This window comes from Nicotiana tabacum, chromosome 5 (genome assembly GCF_000715075.1).
Source record: "Nicotiana tabacum cultivar K326 chromosome 5, ASM71507v2, whole genome shotgun sequence".
NCBI classification, from domain to species: Eukaryota; Viridiplantae; Streptophyta; class Magnoliopsida; order Solanales; family Solanaceae; genus Nicotiana; species Nicotiana tabacum.
Genome location: NC_134084.1, coordinates 159,743,434 through 159,767,365, shown reverse-complemented (window position 1 = coordinate 159,767,365; position 23,932 = coordinate 159,743,434). Strand labels below are relative to the sequence as shown.

The window sequence follows — 23,932 nt, the reverse complement described above, 5'->3', positions numbered from 1 at the left end:
GATTGTAATTGGCTAAAACTTGAACTCGTGATCTGCGTGTTTATGACTTATTGTTCACTCCAACCAATCAAAAGAAGGGGTATTTACATATTCCCGTTAGATGCTGGTAAGATTCTTGAACAACTTCACACCATTCGTTTTAATTAGTACTAATTAAACCATATTTCTTCGCTTATAAGACCAGCATAATGGCCGAGCTTGGACTAAATTTTCGACCTCTTACCTATTAGGAGTGGGCGTTCGGACAGTTCAGATTGAATATAAAAATTTCGGTTTGGATTTTCGATTTTCGGATTGAAGAAATGATAATTCAAATCTCATCCAAATAAGCTCGAATTGTGTTGGATTTTTTAAGTTCGGCTTCAGATTAATCGGTTTGGATATTTTGAATTTTCGGTTTTGAACTTGTAAGTTGAGATATTTTTTCTTTTTACAAAAATGAATATCCAAACAAAGTACTCATGTTAAATTGCCTGAAAAGTTCCTCATATTCTCACCACAATAATCCAAATAAAGTATTCAAGTAATGAAATTATTATCAAAGAAATATAACAGAAATATTAATGCAGCCGATAAGAAGTTACAATAGTAAAAACAAGTCCAAATAGAAAGTATTCTGACATTAACTAGTAATTAATATTGAATATATAAGATAATATCTAATGAGCTAGGGTAGTGAACTTATTATTATTGGTATATGGATAATGGACTAAATATAAAGTATAATATTTTGAATTTTCGGATATTCAAAAATCTGAAGTACCAAATCCAATATCCAAATTTGAAATACAAATTAAAATTTTAAAAATTAAATCCAAAATCTAGTCCGTAATCCGAAAATCCAAATCTAAAATCAAAAAAAAAATCGAATCTGGTTTGGATTTCGGGTTTGCCAAACTATGCCCTTACATTTTACTATTCTATTTGTATAAGCTATAGGGGCAGATGTAGCCTTTCGGCTACGGTTCATCTGAACCCATAATTTTCGACATAAAATATGAATTTATATGTAAAAACATACTAAAATCTCAACAAGTATTAAATTTGAACTTATAATTTTAGCAGGACAATACATTCAACGCTAAAAATTATAAAGCCGAACCCAATAAATTTAAATTCTGAATCCGACTGACTGAATTGATGCACAACAATAAGAAGATTATTCTTGATCAAAGCCACGTGGAACAATTGATCATAAGAGGTTTGGCAAATACAACCGACGTAATAAATGAAGGAAAGATCAAATATAAAATGGGGGAGTGAAATGATACACTACTAAATTAATTATAGTCATGCAAAATATCGAGCCTAACGCGGACATTTTTAGTTCCACATATTTTGCCTATTAAAAATTTAAAACATCTTTTTTTTGTAGTCTCAATTTCGAAGATTCTAGATTTGCTCTTCCTTTTATGTGCTTCCAACTGGGTTTCTGTATACCTTTGAACGAAATATTTATGGAAAAATATAAAATTGATCGGTCGGTCGAAATTAATTATATTCACTAACCTAAAAGTATATAAAATATGTATATAATATACATATATATATATATAAAAAATATACAATTTTTCTACTATTATTTTTAAGAGCTAATAAAATATATATATTTATGACCCACTTGTCTACTCCCACGAAACCAACAACAATAACAATCACCCAGTGTAATTTCACAAATGAGATCTAAAGAGGGCCGGATATATGCAGTTTTACCCCTATCCTGGAAGGAAAGAGAGACTATTTCAATAGACCCTCGGCTAAAAAAATGGAAGAAGCATTGATAGCAAGTAATAGCAATACAAGATATTTAGAAAACTAAATCCAAGATAGCAAAGGAGAATATGAAAGAAGTATCGAAGCAAGTAATAACAATGCAAAATATATAGTGATAACAAACTAAGGGAGTATCGATGGCAAGTAATAACAGTCCAAGATATGTGATAATAGCAAGCAATTTTTTTTTTTAAGAAATTAACCCAAATAGCCGCCCACCTAATTTCTTAAACTAAAAATAGACGGATGATGTATAATATATATAAGATTTATGTATAATATATATATATATAACTATGTATAATCTATATATACCGGCTAGAAAAAGTAAACACTAGCGGCTATTTGTGTAACAATCCCATTTTTATTTTTTTTGCGTCCCTTGGGGTCTTCCAAAGGCCAGATTTAGCTACAACTTTCTTTGCTTTGCTTAACCAATGGAGGAGTTAAGTTTCTTTTAACTATATATATAAGAATACGTGGAGAACATAAATTTAAAGCTGAGAGATTTATACGTCATTTATCAATATAATTATTAGTATAGTATTGTTCTTATTATCATAATGGTGATTCAGAGGTTGGAAACATGCATGGAGATGATGAAAATGGCGATAGAGTTTTTGACAAGTTTTATAGATGCTGTGGTTACTGTCATCTCTAAAAACAATTCTTCCTCGTCAACACAATCCATTCTTCCCACACCCTACATTGGACTTCTTCCTTAAATAATTTGCCAAAAATAGTGTTGAGGTAAAACGACCTAATGATGTTCTTGATATGGTATCATATCGGCCGTTTTGGGATACGCTGCATGATTTTTCCAAAAAGATCTCGTAACCACACTGTTTGTATACTTATCTGTAAAGAACTTTCTTGGGGTATAGCTTTAGTTTCTTTTTCGTCTTCTTTTATTTAGATGCGTCAGTTTGCATGGGAGCTCTGTTTTAAAAGGTAGAATTGGGATTCGTCCGGGACTCTTGGGGTATAATATAGAACATTGTATGGGAGCTTAACTTTTGGTACAGCTACCCTTGAGATTTCCATTATAAATGAGCTAAGATTTCTTGTTAAAGCTTGTACATTATGTAGCATAGTTAGCCAGATTTAATTCATACTGATTTCCATTTAATTTGGTAAAAACTTGAACATGTGATATGCATGTTTACTACTTCTTGAAGCAATATTCCTACCAATCAAAATGTGGGGTATTTATATATTCCCTAATTTGGTGGTGGAATTCTTGAACAACTCAATCCCAAAAGCTAATTCATGTGTTGAGGATTATTGCATAAGACCATATATAAGGAGACCAAATACCTTAAATTCCACCGGTGTAGGAAAACTCAACCTCCCCCGCCCCTCACCCCTCCCCACACGTTCAGCAAACTGGAGCGTGGATAACATAATATATACCAACAACAACAACCCAGTATGATCCCACAAGTGGGTCTAGGAAGGATAGTGTGTACACAGATCTTACCCCTACCATGTGGGATAGATCGATAAAGAATTGGACGTTAGATCTAACTCAACTAAAAGTTAACTTATCAAATTAGGATCGCCCAAGACCAAGGACCTCAAATTCTACGGATATATGACAACTCAATATATAGTATCTGGTACATTAATCGAGAAGCGCTTAAGTGAGTTCAAACATTATTTTTATTGAAAAAAATAAAAGGGAAGAATTCTTCGTTATCAATTTTGGAATGGTAATCAATAGTAGAAACTACATATATAGCTCCGGGAAAAGGAAGAAAGAAAAAAAGAAGAAGAAAAATCGCCTTTCTCTTTTTTTTCCTTTTCCTTTTTTAATTAAAGATTCAATTACTTCCAATAATATTGCTCTAAAATGCAGGACGATTTGTTAGGCATGCAGTAATGTCATTCATAATTCCAACGACCTACCCTTTTTTTCTCTAGTACTCTAAACCCAGCCCCCTAGCTCCCAAAAAACAAAAGCAACCAAAGCAAAACAAAAACGATCTTTTTCACGTCCTTTGGGATCTTCCAAAGGCCAGATTTAGGAGTACTTTTTTTATTATTTTATTTCTCCCCGATATCCGGTACCCGCATTTTTCTCCATGATATCCCGGTACCCGCATTAGAGCCGATTATATCCGAATTAGTTCAGCGTAAGGCCTATTCAAAGGGAAACGGAAGAGCAGTCTTATTTACTCCATCACATCATTTGGTGGTTGGAGGAGTACTTCTTGTAATTATATATAACGAGAAAAGTCTGTTTATAATACTAAAAGAATTAATACGCGGAGATTAGAAAAAATAGCTCGTAGGAAAGTCGTCCAAAATTGTAGGAAATTAAAAGATTACTTAAGTAAACATCAGCTTGATTCGTGTTTCCCTTCTTTAACGGAATAGGTAATCTCCAATCCACAAATTTGAGGACAAAAAAAAAATGTCCACAATTTTCAAGAGGAAAATGATTGGAACAAAATGATACACGTTAAGCTCTATAATTTGCATTATGTTAATAATAATTTCTTTGTGCATTATTTTACTCCATATATGAGCTTTGCATTTTAATCAGAGGCGACGGGATAATCTGAAATATAAATTTGATGTGCTCATTTATTTTATTATATGCTCTATCAACTTCTAATAATAATATGATTAGCATACTATTTTTTTGTTAATTATTAAGCCTTTCTTTAATCTTTACTTAACTTGATTGTATTTGGCAAAAACTTGAACATGTGATCTGCGTGCTTATGACTTCTTGCTGCCGTCCAACCAATCAAAAGGTAGGATATTTACTTATTTCTCTCAGATTTTGATGAGATTCTTGAACAAGTTCAGCCTATTCATTTTAATTAATTACACAACCTCTATTTATAATTCTGTTTTGAAAACGCTTTTTTTAGCCGAGTATTTATTGAAAATAGCCTCTGTACAATATACAAGGTAGGGATCAGGTTGTGTGTACCCTACCTTCCCAAGAGGTAAAAATAGCACGGGCTAGCCAGTTTTCAAATTGGTAATTGAAAAATAGCCAGCGTTTGCGACATCATTGAAAAATAGCCACTATTTTGTTGCAACACAGAAAGTTTCAGCATAATATACTGGAGATTGGAGCACTTGTGTATGAACTTCCAGCATATTATGTTGGAACTCCAGTATATTATGCTGGAACTCCGGTATATTATGCTGGAACTCCGGTATATTATGCTGGAATATTTTTTGAATTTCGAACAGTGTTTTTGTTCAAATTTATCTTTACATGAAAAGTGACTAACTTTCGATTACTTTTGAAATTGTGGCTATTTTGCAATTATCACTTATAAATCTGGTTATTTTTGAATTTCACTCAGACCACGTTTATATGATCACATTAAGGGGTCGTTTGGTAGGGTGCATAAGAATAATGCTGAATACGGTGTATTAGTAATGCTGGTATTAGTTATGTTTGCATTAGTTATGCTGACATATTTCTTATCTATTGTTTGGTTTGATGTATTAAAGCATTGCACAATTTCTAAAAAAATTATTTGTTTACAAAAATGCCCTCAAAACCAGTCCATCACTCTAACTTTTTAAAAGAAACATATGTTGAGAAATGTTTTTATATGAAAAAGTTTTAAAAAAATTATTTGATTTGTCTACCTATATTGTAATATAGAACTAAATATTTATTTATAAAAAAGAAAATATGCTAAGTATTTATTTATTTACTAGGGAATAATTTTATTTTTCACAATTTGGATTATTTAAACTTGCATTAATATAATAACAAGCATATTTTAATAAAGCATAAATTTTGAAGAACAATTTTGTCTTTAACTAAGCTAATACATGCATTAAAATCCATTGTGTTGCTAATACCATGGTTTTCTATGCATTAGTTATGCATAGGATAATACCAAATAGAATGCATAACTAATGCTTGCATAACTAATGCATAGATTCAAAATATCTACCAAACAAGGTATTATTAATACACAAAGCTAATGCATGCATTATTTTATCTAATGCATCCTTCCAAACGACCCCTAAGTATGTTGTTATTATTGTACACAGCCATCTGTTTTTTTTTTATCTTCCAATGTTAAAGTTAGCCGAATTAGTCAAGGTGCAGTAAATTGATTTGACCACTACTTTTTATCAAAAAATAAATAATATGTAATCAAGAATCGTTCATTATTAGCTCGGGATGTTAATCAATACAAGAAGTCGTTTTTTTAATAGAGAAAGATATCATCCCTTTTTAGACAAATTATTAAAAAGAAAAATGAATCACGTAAATGGAACATAGGGAGTACCTTTTAAATAGTAGAATTTTTATTGAGATATTAAATCTTCCTAATTTTCATTTTTTTAAAGACATTGAGACGTTATGTGGAAATCATTACAACAGGATCCTAACTAGTACAAATATCAAATGCTTCTCACTAGTCTTCACAAAGTCCAACTTCAATAAAAGGTCTTTAAATACAAGGGAGGAAATTCATAATTCCAGAAAGCAACATAAACAAAAATAAATATTTCCATCACACTGAAATAAGATTATCATCCCTAGCTATACTGTAGATAAAGTAACCACCAGAACAATTTCCTGTTATGTTTCTCAGTCAGTTACTTTACATAATATATCGCTTTTATGAAAGCCGGTATCTCACTTTTGAAAGAAATATCGACATGTTGTATACACCTAGCTCCATTGTTGGGCTAGAGGCCGATGCCTTCTCGGAAACCTTCCACCACTGACTGATGCGGACGCGGTTCTCTTGTTGTGAAAGGAAACGCAGAGACGAAGAGCGTTCTTTGCTGCTATAGATTTCTTGAACATGTAACAGTTCTTGATACTGACATGTAATGATAAATATTACTCCATCTTTGCAAGTAAATTACAGTAGAGAATGGCCAGAAGCAAATAGCAGGAATTTGGAATGTATCAACCAGTGCTGCCCGAGAGGTCTCCAGAAAGAGCACTACCATAAGACGCTGATCCAGTGTATGAACTAGTAACTCGAGACGAACTAGCAACACGGGTTTTTTGTAATTGGCGAATCTTGAAAACATCTCTAGGAAGGGGCTGGCTTTGTACAGTCGACGATTCATCATCCTTTTGCCCTGCAACAAATTAACCAGGTCTTTGTATGTTATAAACGACACATTATATTTAGCATCATTATGCGAAGGCATATATGGGCATGGCAACATAATGCAAACTTCCAAAACAACAGTAGGGAATAAGTATTTGTGGATTACATGAAGCGAATAATAGGAATTAAACAGGCCTACATGCGAAGAGCGAAAGATGAAAACAGACAATGATTTGGTGCAACAGTGAGGCTGTGAGAAGAGACACATTCCCAGGCATTGCATGAGCAAGAACATAAATCATATCATAGGAAAAGGTTTACATACTATCCATGTCTTTCCTCTTTCCAGTCTGTCTGTCTCTCGACCTGAATTTGCTTGAATCAGAGATGTCACTCGTAGATGGAGCAGGGCCTGACTGCAACGGAAAAGAGGCGGTTCCTGATTTTCCGGTTGCTAAAGGAATGTTGCTTTGCAAACATACGGATATCACGAAATCAGCATCAGGAGTAGGACCTAGCAGTTCCAGGGAAAACTCAAGTTATTAAAGAGCAACACATACTTTCTGATAGAGGAAGGAATTAGCAGCCTTATCCTCCAGGAGAGATAATTGCTGTTTGTGAAAGTTTGATATTTAGATAGCATTGTAGGATAATTTGCAATGTGGGAAATTCTGTAAAAAGCACTTTTAACAGCATGTACTCAAGTTACCGATTCCCCTGTTTTTTTTATGCATCTACGAAAAGACTAGGTACAATTAAATGATGTTTAATAAACAAATTAGTTCTTTTTTCACCTTTTACTGTTCTTCAATAGTTTTAGGTATAATCTCCTTATTAGACAACTACTAATTTAGCTCCAGTCCAATCATTTGCACGTGCTATCTATGTTGCTGTTTCATTTGACTGCTGATTTTCATTTAAAGTTGAGATTAAAATACTTATAACATTCACATAAAAAATCTTCTCTCCAGATCTATGCCCACCTGCAGCAGATTCAATTGACGACCTATTGGATCCCACAAACGTAGCAGACATAATATACAGGAAGTAGAATGGAAGAAAAGAATTGAACTAAAATCACACATGGCAATTCCAACATTTAAAAAAAAAAAAGAAAGGAAGCTCCAGAATCTTTCCATGAAAGGTGTTGCGCCTTCTTCAATCGGTAGACCACTATTGGCATGCAAGTGTAAAGTAGTAATTTAATAGAAAAGAAAGCTAACAACAGAGTAAAAGCGATTTTAATAACCTTTATAAAGCACTTGATTAAGATTTCAAAGGTTAAGTGACTGTTAGATTTGATAGAAAGGAAGAGGAAAACTTGGAACTATACCTTCAACAGCTGGCAAATTTGCCATGAACGCTGCAAATGCAGGGGGCAACGATTTCAGAATATCATTAAGAGCATTTGGTGGTCCACCACTGCTACCAGAACAAGGTAAGGTGCCTGAAGCAGATGGAACCGCAAGAGCAGCAGGACCTGGAAAACAAGGATCATCCAACAAACATAAAGAGATGCAACTCTTCTAGTTTATAATAAAATTTCAAATGATTCTCAATGAAACTTGAGAAAAGGTTATTCGCTATACCCTACTATTCAGATCTGGATATAGTTTAGGCAACTGTGACCTGAAGGTGTGATCGAAATCTCAATCATGTGCAACTCTTTTAAAAAAATAAAAGTCTTCGAAAAGGTTAGAAATTATCCTTTTAGTAGAAAAAGAGAATCTGTTGATGACATTAAGAAGCATAATTTATTGAATAAGAAGTCAGAACATATTGCACCATTTATTCCTAAGTTTGTTAATCACACCTAAAACTTCAGAGTCAAACAATTGTTCACAGAACTTGAAAAAACAGTATATCTGTTTGGGAGCTTGTTAAGCAAAGAACTGCCCAATAGAATAAGAAGCTCCAAAGGCATACCTGACATTTGCCTTGGGTCATAAATTGTCATTTTTGAAGTATCTGGATACACAACCTTGGCAGGGGGATTTGTGTTGGACAAAACACCAGAAGAAGTCTTATCTAAGATGAGGAGACCAGGAGTTAGAGAGTCACAATTCAAAACATGAGTTTAATTCTGTATTAAATCAACCAAACAATGATACCTGCAGAACCTGCCTCAATACCAAGAGTAGGTTTGTCAGTTTTTTTGTTGATGTTCCTCGCGAGCCACTGAAAGGAGGGTAAAATTGCAAATAGGCAAAAAGTGCAAGTTAAGATAACGTTTGAAAAATGATAATAGTGCCCTTGTAACAATAACTGAATATCAGACTCTTCTGATTGCTAGATCAAAATCTGGAAAGTAAAACTGTGAGTGACACACACACACACAAAAACATATGCTGACAACCTCTTGGCGTGCTAAATGATCCAAGTCATTTGAAGAGCAAGGCCACAGATCCATGAAACTGTAGCGTGATACAACATCTTGTAACGAACTCTCTAACTCTGATGTTCCATCATCACCTGTTCTGGAAAGAGCTTCTTTCCTTCTCTGCTCAACCTGCCAATACAAACAATAGGGTGAACGCAGATGTAATAAATGTATATAATGATATGCCCTCCAAAGAGGGATATTCTGAATATAACTTCCCTGTTGGTGTTTAGTTGAACAGATTGACTGAAACTGATTCTAAGTTCATTTCATTTGCATATTACTTTAATGGACAAAGAAAGTAAACAAGTAGTTAGAGTTCTTGTGTTGGTGGATACCAACACTTGTTAAATGCAAAAAGGAATACGATCTAGAGGATATGCTACCTGGACATACCAATAGTTCAAAACAAACTAGTTTAATTTGTAATTGCACTTGAAAATAGTCCACAAAGTTCAAAAGAAAAACCAAGAGAATGTATAGCAGCATCAAATTTTCTGGATGTTAAATAAATTTACCTTCAACATGCTGGCAAGATCTCCATACGTTTGCTCAAATTGAGTGAATTTTTTCCAAACCTACATAAAGAGTAGGTATATTATTTCAGTACGATGTCATTTAAGCAAGAGCGGTCACAAGAATGTTAGATTTTGAAAACAGAGAAGAGTGGTAGTGTACAAGATATTTAAATTAGAATTTTTAACTTTCCAACTTCAGGAGTCCTGACACCACATGATCAAAAAGACTCCAACAAACCTAAGAACCAGGATGACACCTAGCTTATTTTATTGGAGTTTTAACTGGTTATATTACACCAATAGAGGGAAGAAATTAGTCCGGTATACAAAGATGCTGAGAAGCACTTAGCAGTCTGTGTCTTAATTTTGGAGCAGCACAACCTCTACACTAACATTTGAACACTGCTTCATCAGTTACATGCTATCAGGCGGATAAGACAAGGAAATCCCCATGAAATATATGAGCTATGTACAGTAAAAACACAAAGGATACTTAGAGATGCGACCTTCCACATCTTTTGAATCATTAGCAGAAAGAAATCACCAAACATATGAGAGATGCAGTCAAGCTCATCCACTTAAAAGTAAGTACAACCAACGAATCACATCAATGAGCACACATAAAGGGAAGAATTGTTCAATTTCTAAACAGGGATTACTCGTCCAAAGACACTCTGAAAACAAGCAAGAACTGCAAAATTGGACAATTAAGAAAATAATAGAAAAAACACCTCAACAGATTCCTCTGGGGGGAGTGAGCTCAATGCTCGTTCAAATAATGCTCTGATGTTTCTATCGTCATTCAAACGATAAAGGAAATCTGCATACCTGCAAAATTTAATTAGCTCCTGGTTATTTGTGCTCAGAGCAGAACGGAAAGCAAACCTTGCTACTTGTTCCCAGGCAGAATAGTCGTCAATACCTGTGTTACATGTTTTAAAAAAACTCCCTCCGGTTATTTTAAGGTCGTTTAATGTTTTGGCACACGCATTAAGAAAAATGTTTGATAGCATTTTATTAAATAAGGGCTATGACTAATTAACCCTTTACCTCTTCTCAAAATGATGGCAAAACTTTTACGACAGAAATCCTAATTTCCTGATTTCACGGGAACATCATGCAACCACCCCTCCACAGTAGCATTTATTAATTAGAAGAAAAGGAGACTCACTCAAGGATATATCCAGGCTCATGCATAAAGCGTTTCAACCCTGCTTCGAAAACATTGTGTGCCATCTGCATGAATGCACAAAACTGAATGCATATCATCCAAAGGATAAGACAGGTAAAAGAAACACACAGGAACCTCTAGAAATAAAAGAAATTCAACAATCATAGACCAATTAATTTTGAAATGAAACAGTTAGGATTGCATAATTTGGTTTAAAATAACAAAAAATTCAACATGTACGATCCAACAGATAATGAAATTATTATACACGAATTTGTGGGCAATGGCTTTAGAATTCCAGACATATTCTCTGAGATACAGAATTCCCTATCAAGTTCCATGCACCTATCCCATGCTTGGAACATTTGAAATTAAGATAGTCCTAATCACCTTTGCATCCTTGTCAAGACAAAAAGCCATCATCGCGTGAGCTACATAGACATGGTAAGTGCAATTTGGAGATTTCCGTGCATCAAGAAAGTATTTGCGAGCTGCTTCAACTCCTTCACTTCTTCTTAAAAACCTTATAAACTGCGGTATCAAGGAATAGAACAATTAAATGAAATTCACTGCTAGTCCATAAGAGAGTTGCAAATTGATACCTGTCTACTGACATGTTAGCTACTAATTGGGGTGTACCTTAATTAATTCAAAACTATTTTGTGTAAGGATTTATTAACAACTTTTTCTTAAATACGACCTAATTTCTTCAATGTAATTTCAAAATAGTCCAAAAAGAATTTCTTGCACTTGACTTTTGAACTTATTTCCAAACAAGATAATTTCTTCTGAAATATTACAAAATTTACTCGTCAAAAAAATTGCTCATAATCTAAAAAACTACTATCTTAGTCAAGAACATTTGAGTGATCAAACACAAAATCGTCCTATCTAATTATCATAGAAGCTACAAGGCGAATTGCTTTGTTATTTCCCACGTCCCATGAACATAATGCACACATAAGGTAAACATACTATTGATCCATCACAAAGTTGTTGTCACGTCCAGGGCTAACTGCCAAGGTATTGTTCCCTTAGGCCCAAAATCTTTGGGCCGCCTCAAGGATTTTGAGCATCACGATTTGTCCCCTTGGGCTTTAACCCCAAAGGCGGTTCAATAGTTGTATCTAGACTCGCACTCATATGGTTCCTAACTTTCCTCTCCCGTTCCGATGTAGAATTTGCCATGGCAAATTCGCTGCGAACCCCCTTTCGAGTTCAACCACTAGCGATCGTCGAGCTGTTACACTCACCCCTCTTAGGGACTCAACGTCCTTTCAGAGGTTCACTCCACCATCGTACTAGGGGAGGTACCAGCTCTAATACCACCATTCACGACCCAAGCCCAACTGCCAAGGTATCGTCCGCTTTGGCCTGACCCCTTTGGGCCACCTGAAAGGTTTTTGCACCTCATGATTTTGTCCTTTTGGACCCAAAAGTGTCTCAACAATTGAATCCTGACTCACCCTCATATGGCCTCTAACTTCCCCTCCCATTCATATGTGTGATTTACCTGAGGCAAGTTACAGCACGAACCCCCTTTCGAGCTCAACCGCTAGCCGTGTGCTATTACAGTTGTACTCTCCAAGTGCAACTCTCTTGTACTATTGTTTTAGCTAAACCATACATTCCATGGTCTGATCTCCATCTTGCCTTCTGTTTCTCCAAAGGAACAAGGGAGAAGATGCTTTGGTTTACCAGCCTTTTTGGAATGGCACTGAAGAGAAATATTGTCCTTCTATTCCGTTTAGTTCAACCAAAATGGAACAACTTTTAATGTTCCTTTAATTTCTCAGTTTATTAAGCTTGATAAGTTCCGTAGCTCATCTAAGAGTATATACTGTATACATTGGAGAATGCTACTCTGCAAAATGATTGTTCGGTGAGAATTTATACGTGTTCTAGTCTATTAACTTTTTAATTTCTCTACTGGAAGTAAATGGCTAGCACGAAGACTGACAACTAGAAGAGCTTCTTTTCTTTTTCTTTTTTTTTTTTTTTTGGGGGGGGGGGGGTGTGGATAAACTGACAATTATAGGAGCTATAAAGACCAGGATTACGATCATTGATGATAATGATAGCAGAGACCAGCGAATTATCCAGATGCAGAATAGTATGGTGCCTGCTGTATATGGTGTCATAGCACATTAGGACAATACTGAACACTGAATTTTGATTGATCTCTATGGTGCCGATCCCCCCCCCCCCAGCCTTGGGAACAAGAGCATCTAAACATTACGTAATAATCATTACTTCCCACGTTTTAGGTGTTATAAGCATAAGAAAAGAACTCAACTTTAAGGACTTACTTTCTCAATCACGTTTACAATGAATGTGATTGCATTTCATCTTTATGGGAACCAAAGATAGTAAATTTTCATCTCAAAGAGAAAGAAGTAAATATGCATATGATTCTCATATGAGATTCATGGTCTTACCTGGATATGAGACAGTGCTGAGGCATTGGATCCATCCCCCAGAAGATTTTCGTATACTTTTTTAGCAGCCTGCACCAGACCGTGCAGCATAGGAAAAATGAAATACAGAAAACTGTATATTGAGGGAAAGTAAATGGATGCATAATTACCTGAAGGGCTCCACGTGATTCCTCAAGTTCAGCATAAGCATATCTGAGCATTTCGGAGTCTAAGCATAAGAGGCAAAAAATTATCTAAAATCAGAAGAAAATAACATCAAAAAGAAAAGACAAGTATCATCTTGTCATCAAGCATGAAAAGAAAAAAGGAAAATACCAGGAAGAGCTTTTAGAGCTCGCTGGAAAACCTTGATAGCAGAGTCTATTGAACCAGCTTTTGCATGCCATGTGGCATATTCATACCATATGTCAGGATAATGATACAAATACATGAGGCACTGTCATAGAACATCCAGATCAGTAAATCTTGTTTGAGCATAGAAATCAAACATAGACTAATAGCCACCAAACCCCAAAACCACTTCAATAAAAAAAAAAACAAGAATATCATATGTATCAATCAACTATACCTCAATGTTATATTAATTGGGGTTGACTGTATGAAAATCTTATGTATCCATTCCGCTTTCAGAGTTCCATTTCATTCCAATACAAAATAATTTGACTTTTACAGCAACTTTAGGAGCTAAAACTTGCAGTTCTCTGATTCGCTTATCACTGCACCGGATACAAGTCTTTAATCCGGTTAAAGGACTCCGAAAAAACAAGCTTTTTATGAGGCTAATCACCATTCTAGAAAGAACTAAATAAAACTAATGTGATGACATAGTTATGAAGTACAAAGTAGTCCTTAAACAAACTAAAGCAGCTCCTGACACTGTGTGTGAATGCAGAACCAACAATTTACTAAGACTCCACCGATATCAAGGTAATCCTTTGTCTGAGAGCTAATGATAGTCTTCAATATGATTCTTTATCTCGCTTCAGCACATCAAGGCGATTTCAAACTTGTAATTTAAAAATAAAGTAAATGCATTCAGAGCTTTTCTACTCAATGGGGGTGATAGACCCTATGGAACATTTGGGAGCCGATTATCTAATTCAAGGATGCTAGTAAAGATACATAAGAAAAAGTCACATTATCATTAACTTTTAGATTAATCCAAAGAAGAATCTCTGAACTTTTAGAAGTTTATTTTAAAAACATTACTCTTAACAATAAATGTTTAGATGATTTATTTTGATAGGTAACAAAAGTTTAAAAGGTTGTGCTACTACCACTGCAAATCTTTACAGATCCATTTGTTACGTGCTTATGTTACCACTAAACATATGCAGGCACGACCGAATAGTAGCCACAAGTTTTTACAGATCCTCTTGTCAGGTGCTTATGCCATATTAAACATGTGTGCACGACCACATAGAAAACGTGTATCAGAAAAGTTAAGAAAAAATCCACAGCTAGCCAGCCAGGAACCCTCAGGCCTCAGGTTGCAAGTATTGAGCTTCCCGTCCAATAGGAAGAGATTTGCTAAATGAAAGTAAGGTCAGTAGCTAAGCAAAAGGTCTCTCAATTTTTTATTGAAAGCACATATCAAAAAGGCAAGTACTTCAAGATACTATATAAGTCATAGAAGAATATAACATATGGGAACCACACACATAAAACTATACATTGCCATCAGCCAGAGAAAGGGAAAGAATGAAAATCTAAGTAAAGAGGCAATGATATTTTAATGTTTGTCTCCTATACCTGCTCATATGTGAACACAATTCTTTTATTAGCAGAAGCACTGTCTATCCTCTGGGGGTTTGCTCTGACATGAAGACCAGAATAATTAGATGAAACTATTTTCGATTTTACTTTCAAAAGAAAAGAATCCACGATAAGAACTGACTTTTAAAAAGGAAAAGGAGAGTAACAAAGCAGCAACATGTGTGAAAAGTATAAACTCTTGCTTTTATAATAAAAAAATATTAGAAGTATCTATATACTCGGAAATCAGGTAGGTCTTCACGCCAAACAAGTACATTAGTTCCAGAATAGAAAGAAGTATAATAGGTGAATTCAGCAGTTGATGTGAACATCGGGAATAAGGAACTACACAAAATTTATATGGGCCTCTGTTATAACTCCAAGTTACATGGTTAAAGCATTAGCAAGTGAAATATCAATAAGCAAAAGAAATTACAGACTTATGCATTATGTTAGGGACTAAAAAGACAATCAGAGAGGAACTAACTAATTTCGACTAAACTAATGTCTTTTAACTAGCCATGAGGCCAAAATTACAATCTAGCCGACTGACTGATGTTACAGGACCGTCCCTTACTTCTCAAAGGCTAGAAGTCTTTTCCATGCCATCCATTGCATTTCCTCCTGCAGACACATGAAAAGTGATTGATGTAAGCAAACATGCAGAAGTATAAGTGCAACTTGCAGAGACACAGAACTATCCTGTAAAACTTCTATGTCATCACTTTTACATTACATGAGAGTCTCAACATGAAACTAGTTGAGGTGAGTATGACACATTTCCATTAAACATCTATCTCGCATGCATGACGATGTTGAACATGCCCAATTAATGGGGTGGTGAAATGTGCAATCTAATTGGCCTGATTCAAGTGTAACTTAAAAGTTTACTAAAGATACTTAAGGAAATGCCTTGGAAGAGCCGGAAGGTGGAATCGCTAGCATATTCCAATCAATTTCATCAATGTACTTCTTCCTTTCTCTGTATACAGCCCTCGCACTGTTATATTTTGGTTGGTATTCAGAGACCAGCCCTTTTGCCTGCAATTTAATCAACAGAGAATATCTCAAAATACCAGTTACTACTATCAGCATACATGCCAAACATTTATACCAGAAAGATTGCCACATTTTGAAAGAATTTAAAGAAGGTTAAAGTAATGTCAATGCCACCTTCTGAAAGTTAATATGAGCAAGTAGATGACTTCTACAGATAACCAAGTGGAATATGCCTAAACAAAAGGTAGATCTATCCTCCTACGAAGAGTTCAGGAACAAGAAAAAGTACAGAAACTTAAAGCATTATTCCAAATAACTTATTAGATTAACCAAATTAAGTTCCATCATAATGGTGTGGGGAGAACAAGTTGAGGGAAGTTTTTCCTAACTATATAGTGTATCTTGCTAGAGAGGGATGATGATCCAACAAATTTGTAGGTCTCATGAAGGGGTAGTTCATTGAGATTTGAGATTCAGGAGGAACCTACAAGATTGGGAGATGGAAGAATTTCACAGTTTGGTTGAGATTTTGCACGGATTGGACACACCAAACAATATATCGGATGTATGGAGATGGCGGGAGAGTACAGGTCCATCTGTTAAATCTTACTATAAGAGGTTATTAGTGAGAGAGGAACGAAATTTCCCTCATTGCTCTATTTGGATCCCCAGAGCTTCGAGAAAGGTCTGTTTCTTCGTGTGGTTGGCAGCAAGGGGAGTGATTTTGACGGCGAAAAATCTGAAAAAGAGGAGGATCACCTATGTTAGTTGGTGCTTCATGTGCAAAAACTCGGGTGTAGATGTAGATCATCTTTTACCGCAATTGTCAAGTGGCTAATCATTTGTGGAGGGTGGTCCTTAATTTGTTTGGGTGCAACGGGTGATGTCAGGCACATGAAGGAGGCGGTGCATAGTTGGACCCACATGAGGGGACAGAGAAGTCCAAGGGCATGGAGTGTTGCCCCCTTAGCTATCATGTGGGTTATTTGGAAAGAGCGAAATAGGAGGGCATTTGAAGGGGTGGAACAAGATTTTGTAAACTTGCAAAGAAGCCTTTTGTCTCTAATTTCTTTTTGTTGGACTCATGAGGTCCCTATTTGTACAGAGGATTGGACCTTCCTTGTTGAGAACCATATTATAGTATAGGTTCTCTTCTTTTGATATATGGATTATAATTGTTAATAAAATTATTTATCTTATCAAAAAAGAAAAGTTCCAGCATGGACTTTTATTATTTTGATAAATCAACATATTTTGATCCTATTCTCATGATATTTGGCTTGATTGCAGCTTGATTTACTAAAAATGTTACATATGAAGCTCTTTCTCTATTTTCTCTTCTTGCCTAAGAAAAAAAATCACCTTCAGATGGCTTTACGAGAAAGTCTACATGGTCATTTCCTAAGATCATCTGCTATTCTTCTAGCTAATTTAGAAAATAATGTTGGAGAATGCATGACAAAGCAAGAGAAAGTATAATCCATGTGCGAATCAAGGCCTCCAGCACATCAAGTCAAGCATCAACCTCTTTAGCCTTTGAGAACCTCAAACTATGTTGTGTCTTTTTTGCTTTTTTTATTTTTATGACGGTGGTGCCTGGACCAACTTATGTGCACTCCACTGTTTCATCAGGTACCAGTGGCTTCCATTAGCATAGGTACCAGGTCTCCGGCCACTAAGGCATAGGCAGATGGAAAAAAATTACCTAGTCTTTTTGGTCTCTGCTGACCATTGGGATTAGAACTTGAGAGCTCATGATTCCCCTCCCACTTCATTCACCTCAAAACATGTTATGTTAAGTATTTGATTGGCTACTTTATTAATTACTTCCGGTATTTAAGTAAAAACCTAATATTTCAAGTCAATAAATATAAGAATTCAAAAAAAAAGTTGAGAATACGGAGCAACAAATTGTGTAATAATAACCATTTAGGATCTTATGCTAACACACATAGAGAGTAGGTAAATCGTCTAGAAAGACAAGTTAAGCTGTTATAGGGATAAGAGCACTAAACTTTCAATCAAATGATTGGGAGTTCCAGTCAACCAGGACAGAAGTGGGAAAATATTGTTGCCCCTGGCGAGACGGGTTTGAGGGGTTTGGGTTTTACTAAAATAAAGAAAAAGGTACATAGCCTAGTAAGCTGATCATAAAGTGCACTGAGAGAAAATTCTAATCAGCCCATGAGTTTGAAGGTAAGTCCATCTAATTTTGACAAATAGAAAATCAATCAGCAACACTTACAGAATATATTCCAACTGGTTTCTTGTTATTTTTTTATCAGAAGCAAAGGATATTAAGATAGTGCTAGGCATTATGAAACAGCTATTTCAATGATTACAACGTCAATGGTTCTGTAAGCATTAATGTACTCTTAACATTTTTTCGACATCATATGCATCAGACAAGTTACACCAAAACGCTAAATTACATAAATATCTATGCTTTAGGGCATGTATTGATGATGCCCTCCTTGAAACATCTCTGGGTCCTCTCCTTCCAAATAGTCGGAAAAAACACATGCATGTATGGTCTCCAGGTCTGCTTTTTTGTTCTTCTTTCTTTTAGGTTTTTTCTTTTTCTTTACTTCTTTTTTTTTGGTATCAACCAATAACACACCTAAAATAGCATACACAAAAAAGTAATACTCATTCACAAAAGTCCAATAAATTTTTCACTAGAGTTTACACACAATTTTCACAAACACATACATGTATTATTGTAACTGAAAATACGAGGATGTTCCTTTTTTTATCAAGTGAATATTAGTGTCTTTTCCTTCGAAAAGTAATAATAACAGTTTTCCGTTGAAAGTGAGACCCATTACATTGCTGGCCAACAATATAAAATCAACTAACAGTAGTCTGAGAACTTGTGCAGAGAGGAGAGGCCTACCAAGGCTCGACTAATTGAATTTTCAAAATTCTCATAGTCCCTCCAAAGCTGTTCCACGTGATGGGTTGGGGTGACAATAGCTCTTTGGTATGCTTTCCTCACTGAGGTCATTCGTTGTGATTCTTCTTGCGTGGTTTGAGCCTACATCATCATCATACAGCTTTAACCTTAAGGCTACATAACTAACAAAACAACTTTTATAAATTGTGCTTGTGTGTCTGTACAACAACAACAACAACAACGACCCAGTATAATCCCACAAGTGGGGTCTGGGGAGGGTAATATGTACGCAGACCTTACCCCTACCCCGAAGGGTAGAGAGGCTGTTTCCAGGAGACCCTCGGCTAAAAAAGCAATAGGAGATGATATATTAGTACCATAAAAATGCGTAATAAAAATAACAACAATATATAAGAGATATGAAGTATTGTTTATATGTACAAAGTATTGTTTATTGAGAAAGTGTGTCCCATACAGGCGAAGACCTTAAAAATGCAATGTACTCCATCCACACTGGACCAGATACAATGTCTGCTCCTGTTAAAACGTAGGTTAGGAAAATGAAGCACTTGGCAAAAACAACAGAAATATCACAAAGCCATAATGCATGTGTTAGCAAGTAAAGCTTCTAGAGACATCATGCCATAGGAAATATGAAGTGCACGAGTAGCGAAGAAGTAAAAATAGAAATTACGAGTTCCAAACCCAAATCACACCTTTATATCTGTAACCCCTATCTCAAAAATGCAACATCTCATACTTTAATTGCCAATGCAATCCTGAGTTAATAAACAAACATCAATTTAATCAACATGATGTCGTCTAAATATGCTGTTATAAACTCGAAAAATGTGTTGTCATTAAGTCCAAGATATTTGAAGCTGTAGAGGGAAGACTAACTGAGGTACAGCATAATGACAGTAGCTTCGCTTCTCCTTCCGATTGCAACAATATCAAACTGCCATGATTTTCTCTTGCTGATGAGAAGCAATTAAGGTCAAAAGTTCGATATTGCTAATACCATCCTTCATTTTTTGTCAAGTCAAATGCTTAATCTAAAGGGCTTTTATTTTTTTATGGATCTTTTTGGAGACTAACGAGAATGAAAAGAGAAAGAAAAATGAAGAGGAAATATAGGGGAAAGTGAAAGAAAGTTTCTAACCATGGTTGGTAGGAGAAAAAAAACAGGAAAGAGAAGTCTACTCCATTTTATTTACTTTTCTTATCCTCGTAAACTAAACAATGGCAGTTCAACTTTCTTTTCATGTCCCTTCTTCTCCACAACATTAAGCAAATTGGAGAGTTCACCTAGTTTCATTCAAATTGATGAAATATATCAACGTAAGTCCAATACTAAAAGCAGAATTCCATACTACCAGTCTAACTATTGGCAAGGAATAAGAGGGTAAAGGGAAAGAATGTACGCAGTATATAGCATAATAGATTGGATAAGCATGCAAAATTAGACGCATCAATTTGGTCTCTTCATTCTTGGAATATTTCTTAAAGATAACATACCAACATAGTTAAGCATGAAATCAAAAGCCTTTCTTGTCTCTTCTTGACCCTCATTCCCCCTCTTGTCATTGACTTTCCTGATAAAGCGGATGTAACAGCGCCTGAATAATCACCAAGAAAACTCTTGAGCTGATGCATGACAAAGAAAATTCAACGAAAGAATAATGATCTTGTCATGGTGAATAAATAACAGGATCTTCAGCTTAAAATGTGAAGCATCAGACAGCCAAACCACATAAATATGGATACATTTTGACACTGTAGTCCATGTTTTTCTTGGCAAGGAGAAAAGGTAAAACCACCAGTCAGTATAAGTTGGAATAACTTTTAGAACTTCAGCAATAAAAAATTAGAACGGCTTTTAAACCAGCAAAGCAGTTTCCCGCACCATCAATATCATTCATGTTACTTTAAATCCTAACTAATTGACATGAAAGTGCAAAGGGTTGAACAGCCATGGAAACTCCCAGGTTTCCAACCCCATTCCACACCAAAATGTGAGAGCAAAAAGATTCACTAACGAGAAGAAACATGGAAAAGAGAAACTCCAAGAAAATAAAATATCATCAGAATAAACATACCAAAGAGGAATCTGTAGACAGTTCAAGAGACAGCGACTAAATATTTGCTTTGTTGCATCATCATTATTTACCGCCATGTGTGCCTCTACATATTGCTTCCAGTATTTTGCCTAGATAAAAGTAAAGATAACATCAGCAAGGGATGGCGTCTTCAAGCACCAAAAAACCTCTTTCTAATCATACATTTCGCATTGCATAACTTCTTTTCCTAGCACTTAGGAGGAAATCAACTTCACGTGAATATGCAAATCTGAGAACTTAAAGCTTGGCATTTCTTTTTTGTTGGATCAGGTAACGTAAAGTTTTATTTCATCAGAAGGTACCAGCCAGTGCAAACAGGTGCAGTTACAAAAAAGCAAAAACTCAGTTCATTGACGAGCACATGTAATGAAACTGAGAAAGTCAGTTAATCTAGATTCTTCATTAAAGCTTGAGCAAATTAGATATATTATGTTTGACGCTTATTGGAAATAGATATATTAGTCTGAGACAGAGATAGAGTGAGGTCCCTTTGGGGACATCAGATAAATTGGAACAATACATAACAGATTAGTGTTGCCCTTCGGCAAGGACATGCACAAAAATGGTCAACAAATTGTCCTTCTCGTGCAGAGATAGAGAACGAGAAGAACCACTGAACAAAGGAAATATTTGGACCTCGTCCAAGTTGTCGAACATTCTAACACCATTGCACTACCTAAATAAAGTTTGGCACATCCAGCTCCTAGAGTACACTCTTTTCACTCCCAAATCAAAATAGGTGAGTGACTTAACTCACATGTTTTACGCTGAACGGAATATTCTAAATTACCATAATGTTTCCTATTCCTAATGTATTTGATCTGTACCGGTGTAATTCTTAATGATCATTTGGTATCCCCCTCTTGAGCATTCGTTATCCAATGGTCATTGACCTAGCAGATTGAGAGGGTAAAGTTGGGCAATTAGGAAGAGCCTAACAGACATTCTACATATCTTGTCATGGTTCTAAGTTAATCCAAATTCTGCCACTGAATTTTGTCAAAAAAATTGCCCACATTTCACCAACGATGGAGGTTGGATACACAAGGATGCAATAAATCCAGCCTTCTATATGCTACAGCAAGAGAAACAAAACATTCATGTAGAATGAAGAAAAGATTTCACTTGAAAACATGTAAGCTTTGGTCTAGCTCTAGTAGTAAGAACCCAGTGCATGATGTGTGGGTTAGGCGTGTGTCATGGGTTTGAACAAGTGAAGTGGCCGTTTTTCCAGCTAAGAGCACAGCCACGACGAACAAGTGAAGCGGGGTTATTTAACTTTGTTTTTCTTTTCCTTTTATTCAGTAATTGCGTCGAGATCAAATATCAATTAGCTTCTGTTTTCTATATTAGCAGACTAACTAGCAACTGCATTCCACCCCACACCAAGATAAATTAATATGTTTTCTTAAAAAAAAAGGATTAATAATAATGTTGATAATAACATAAACAGAATTAAGAGATGGAGAGGATTACTGGCAACAAAAGCTTTCTTGTTCAACTATAAATCGAGCAAGCGAGCAGTACTTAATATAGGACTCACCGCAGTGGGAAACGTGGACAGAAGTTGCTCATATATCGGCACTGCTTCTGAAATTTGCAAGCGCTATATACAAAGAACACACCAAATTGTAATAAGAATGCATACAATTAAACCCTCCCCTAAACCTAATTAATTATGTTGATTAAACAGTTACCAGTGCCTCGTTAGCAAGAATTTCTGCAGCTTCAACATTATACTTTTCCGTCATAGATTTTTATCTACTGTTTCATTCTCCAATAAAAATCCAACCTTTGGTAAGAATCTGCTAATAAAACAAATTTTCATATCTAAACAACACCGTTCATATTGGCATTACAATAAAAATTCAGCCTTTGGTAAATTTGATAATTACCCAGTTCAATCTTGACACAACCCTAGAATCTGCAAATAAAACAAAAAATAACATTAATTCATAGAAATTCAAGAGAGTAATTATCCAGTAAAAAAGAAGCAGAAATTGATTCTTAACAGCAATGTCGATGTGACAAAAACTCGTCGAGCCTACGCCGGAGTTTAGCCGTTGACAGGTTTCAATTGGGGAATTTGGTAGCAAACCAATATTAGCGCCTATAGGTTTCCAGTTTAGTTGCTGCTTTTTTCTGTTTTCCTTTTGTTTGCCGAAGTAGTGTAAGCTCCGGTGACAGACAAATTATCAAACTTCTATTTGGAATTTTGGACATAGATTTTTTTTTTTTTCCACGTAAATATTAAAAATAGTATTTGTTTCCTGAAATTTGATCATCTTTTAAAAAAAAATTCAGTTCCAAAACTAATTTGTGCTAATTTTGGGTTAAAATTTTTGAGAAAATGACCCTGTATAGCCGCTTTTAAAATAGGACTTTTTTCGCTTTTAGCTCGTGCCAGAAACTAGTTATATTTCGTAGCCGAAAAAATATATAATTTTATATATAACATACAGAATGTATATATAAAAAAATATACAAAAAACATTATTTTATTTTATTTGCTATTATTTTGAGAGCGGCTATACAATGTTATTTTTTCTTTAAAATAATAGCCGAAAAAATATATATTTTTGTATATACATTATACATGTTATATACAAATTTTATACACTTTTTCGGCTACGGAATGTAAATAATTTTCGGCGGGGGGCTAAAAGTGAAAAAAACTCAATGCATATCCAAACACAACTTCAAACCTCCAAAAATAATTTATCAATACAACTTCAAAAAAGTAATTAAATTTTAACTAAATTTATATGCAAACGCTAGCTAAGTAATCCAAGTGTATGGGATATAGGTCGCCTTTGGTAGGA

The 23,932-nt window shown here is 35.1% G+C and overlaps 1 protein-coding gene across 13 annotated transcripts; it reads right to left on the bottom strand.

Moving 5' to 3' along the window:
• Positions 1–6,185: 6,185 nt before the first annotated feature.
• Positions 6,186–23,292, bottom strand: LOC107827044 (cleavage stimulation factor subunit 77). 13 transcript variants are annotated; one of them, XM_075254253.1, is made up of 24 exons: positions 23,123–23,292; positions 23,006–23,034; positions 22,808–22,915; positions 22,654–22,716; positions 21,090–21,199; positions 20,509–20,609; positions 19,466–19,521; positions 18,991–19,131; positions 16,008–16,136; positions 15,673–15,719; positions 15,093–15,156; positions 13,656–13,776; positions 13,490–13,548; positions 13,341–13,409; positions 11,293–11,433; positions 10,903–10,967; positions 10,463–10,559; positions 9,732–9,791; positions 9,190–9,342; positions 8,945–9,011; positions 8,760–8,861; positions 8,167–8,313; positions 7,159–7,347; positions 6,186–6,861 (listed from the first exon to the last, which is right to left on the bottom strand). In XM_075254253.1, the coding sequence occupies exons 3-24, from the start codon at positions 22,859–22,861 to the stop codon at positions 6,683–6,685; spliced, it is 2,214 nt and encodes a 737-aa protein (XP_075110354.1). In that variant the 5' UTR covers positions 22,862–22,915; positions 23,006–23,034; positions 23,123–23,292; the 3' UTR covers positions 6,186–6,682. The 13 variants fall into 13 exon arrangements, with proteins under 13 accessions (XP_075110354.1, XP_075110355.1, XP_075110360.1 ...); XM_075254254.1 differs by having other exon boundaries at positions 22,808–22,918; positions 23,123–23,282; XM_075254259.1 differs by having other exon boundaries at positions 19,476–19,521; positions 22,808–22,918; positions 23,123–23,279.
• Between the last annotated feature and the right edge of the window lie 640 nt (positions 23,293–23,932).

Bases quoted from the DNA above. Each gene is read 5' to 3' on its own strand.
- LOC107827044 (XM_075254251.1), bottom strand. From the start codon at position 22,861: ATGACGGAAAAGTATAATGTTGAAGCTGCAGAAATTCTTGCTAACGAG. The intron at 10,560-10,902 runs GTGAGTCTCCTT...TAAATTTTGCAG, and splicing joins GAGCCTGGATATATCCTTGA to GTATGCAGATTTCCTTTATC. The intron at 6,862-7,158 runs GTATGTAAACCT...AATTTGTTGCAG, and splicing joins AAAGAGGAAAGACATGGATA to GGCAAAAGGATGATGAATCG.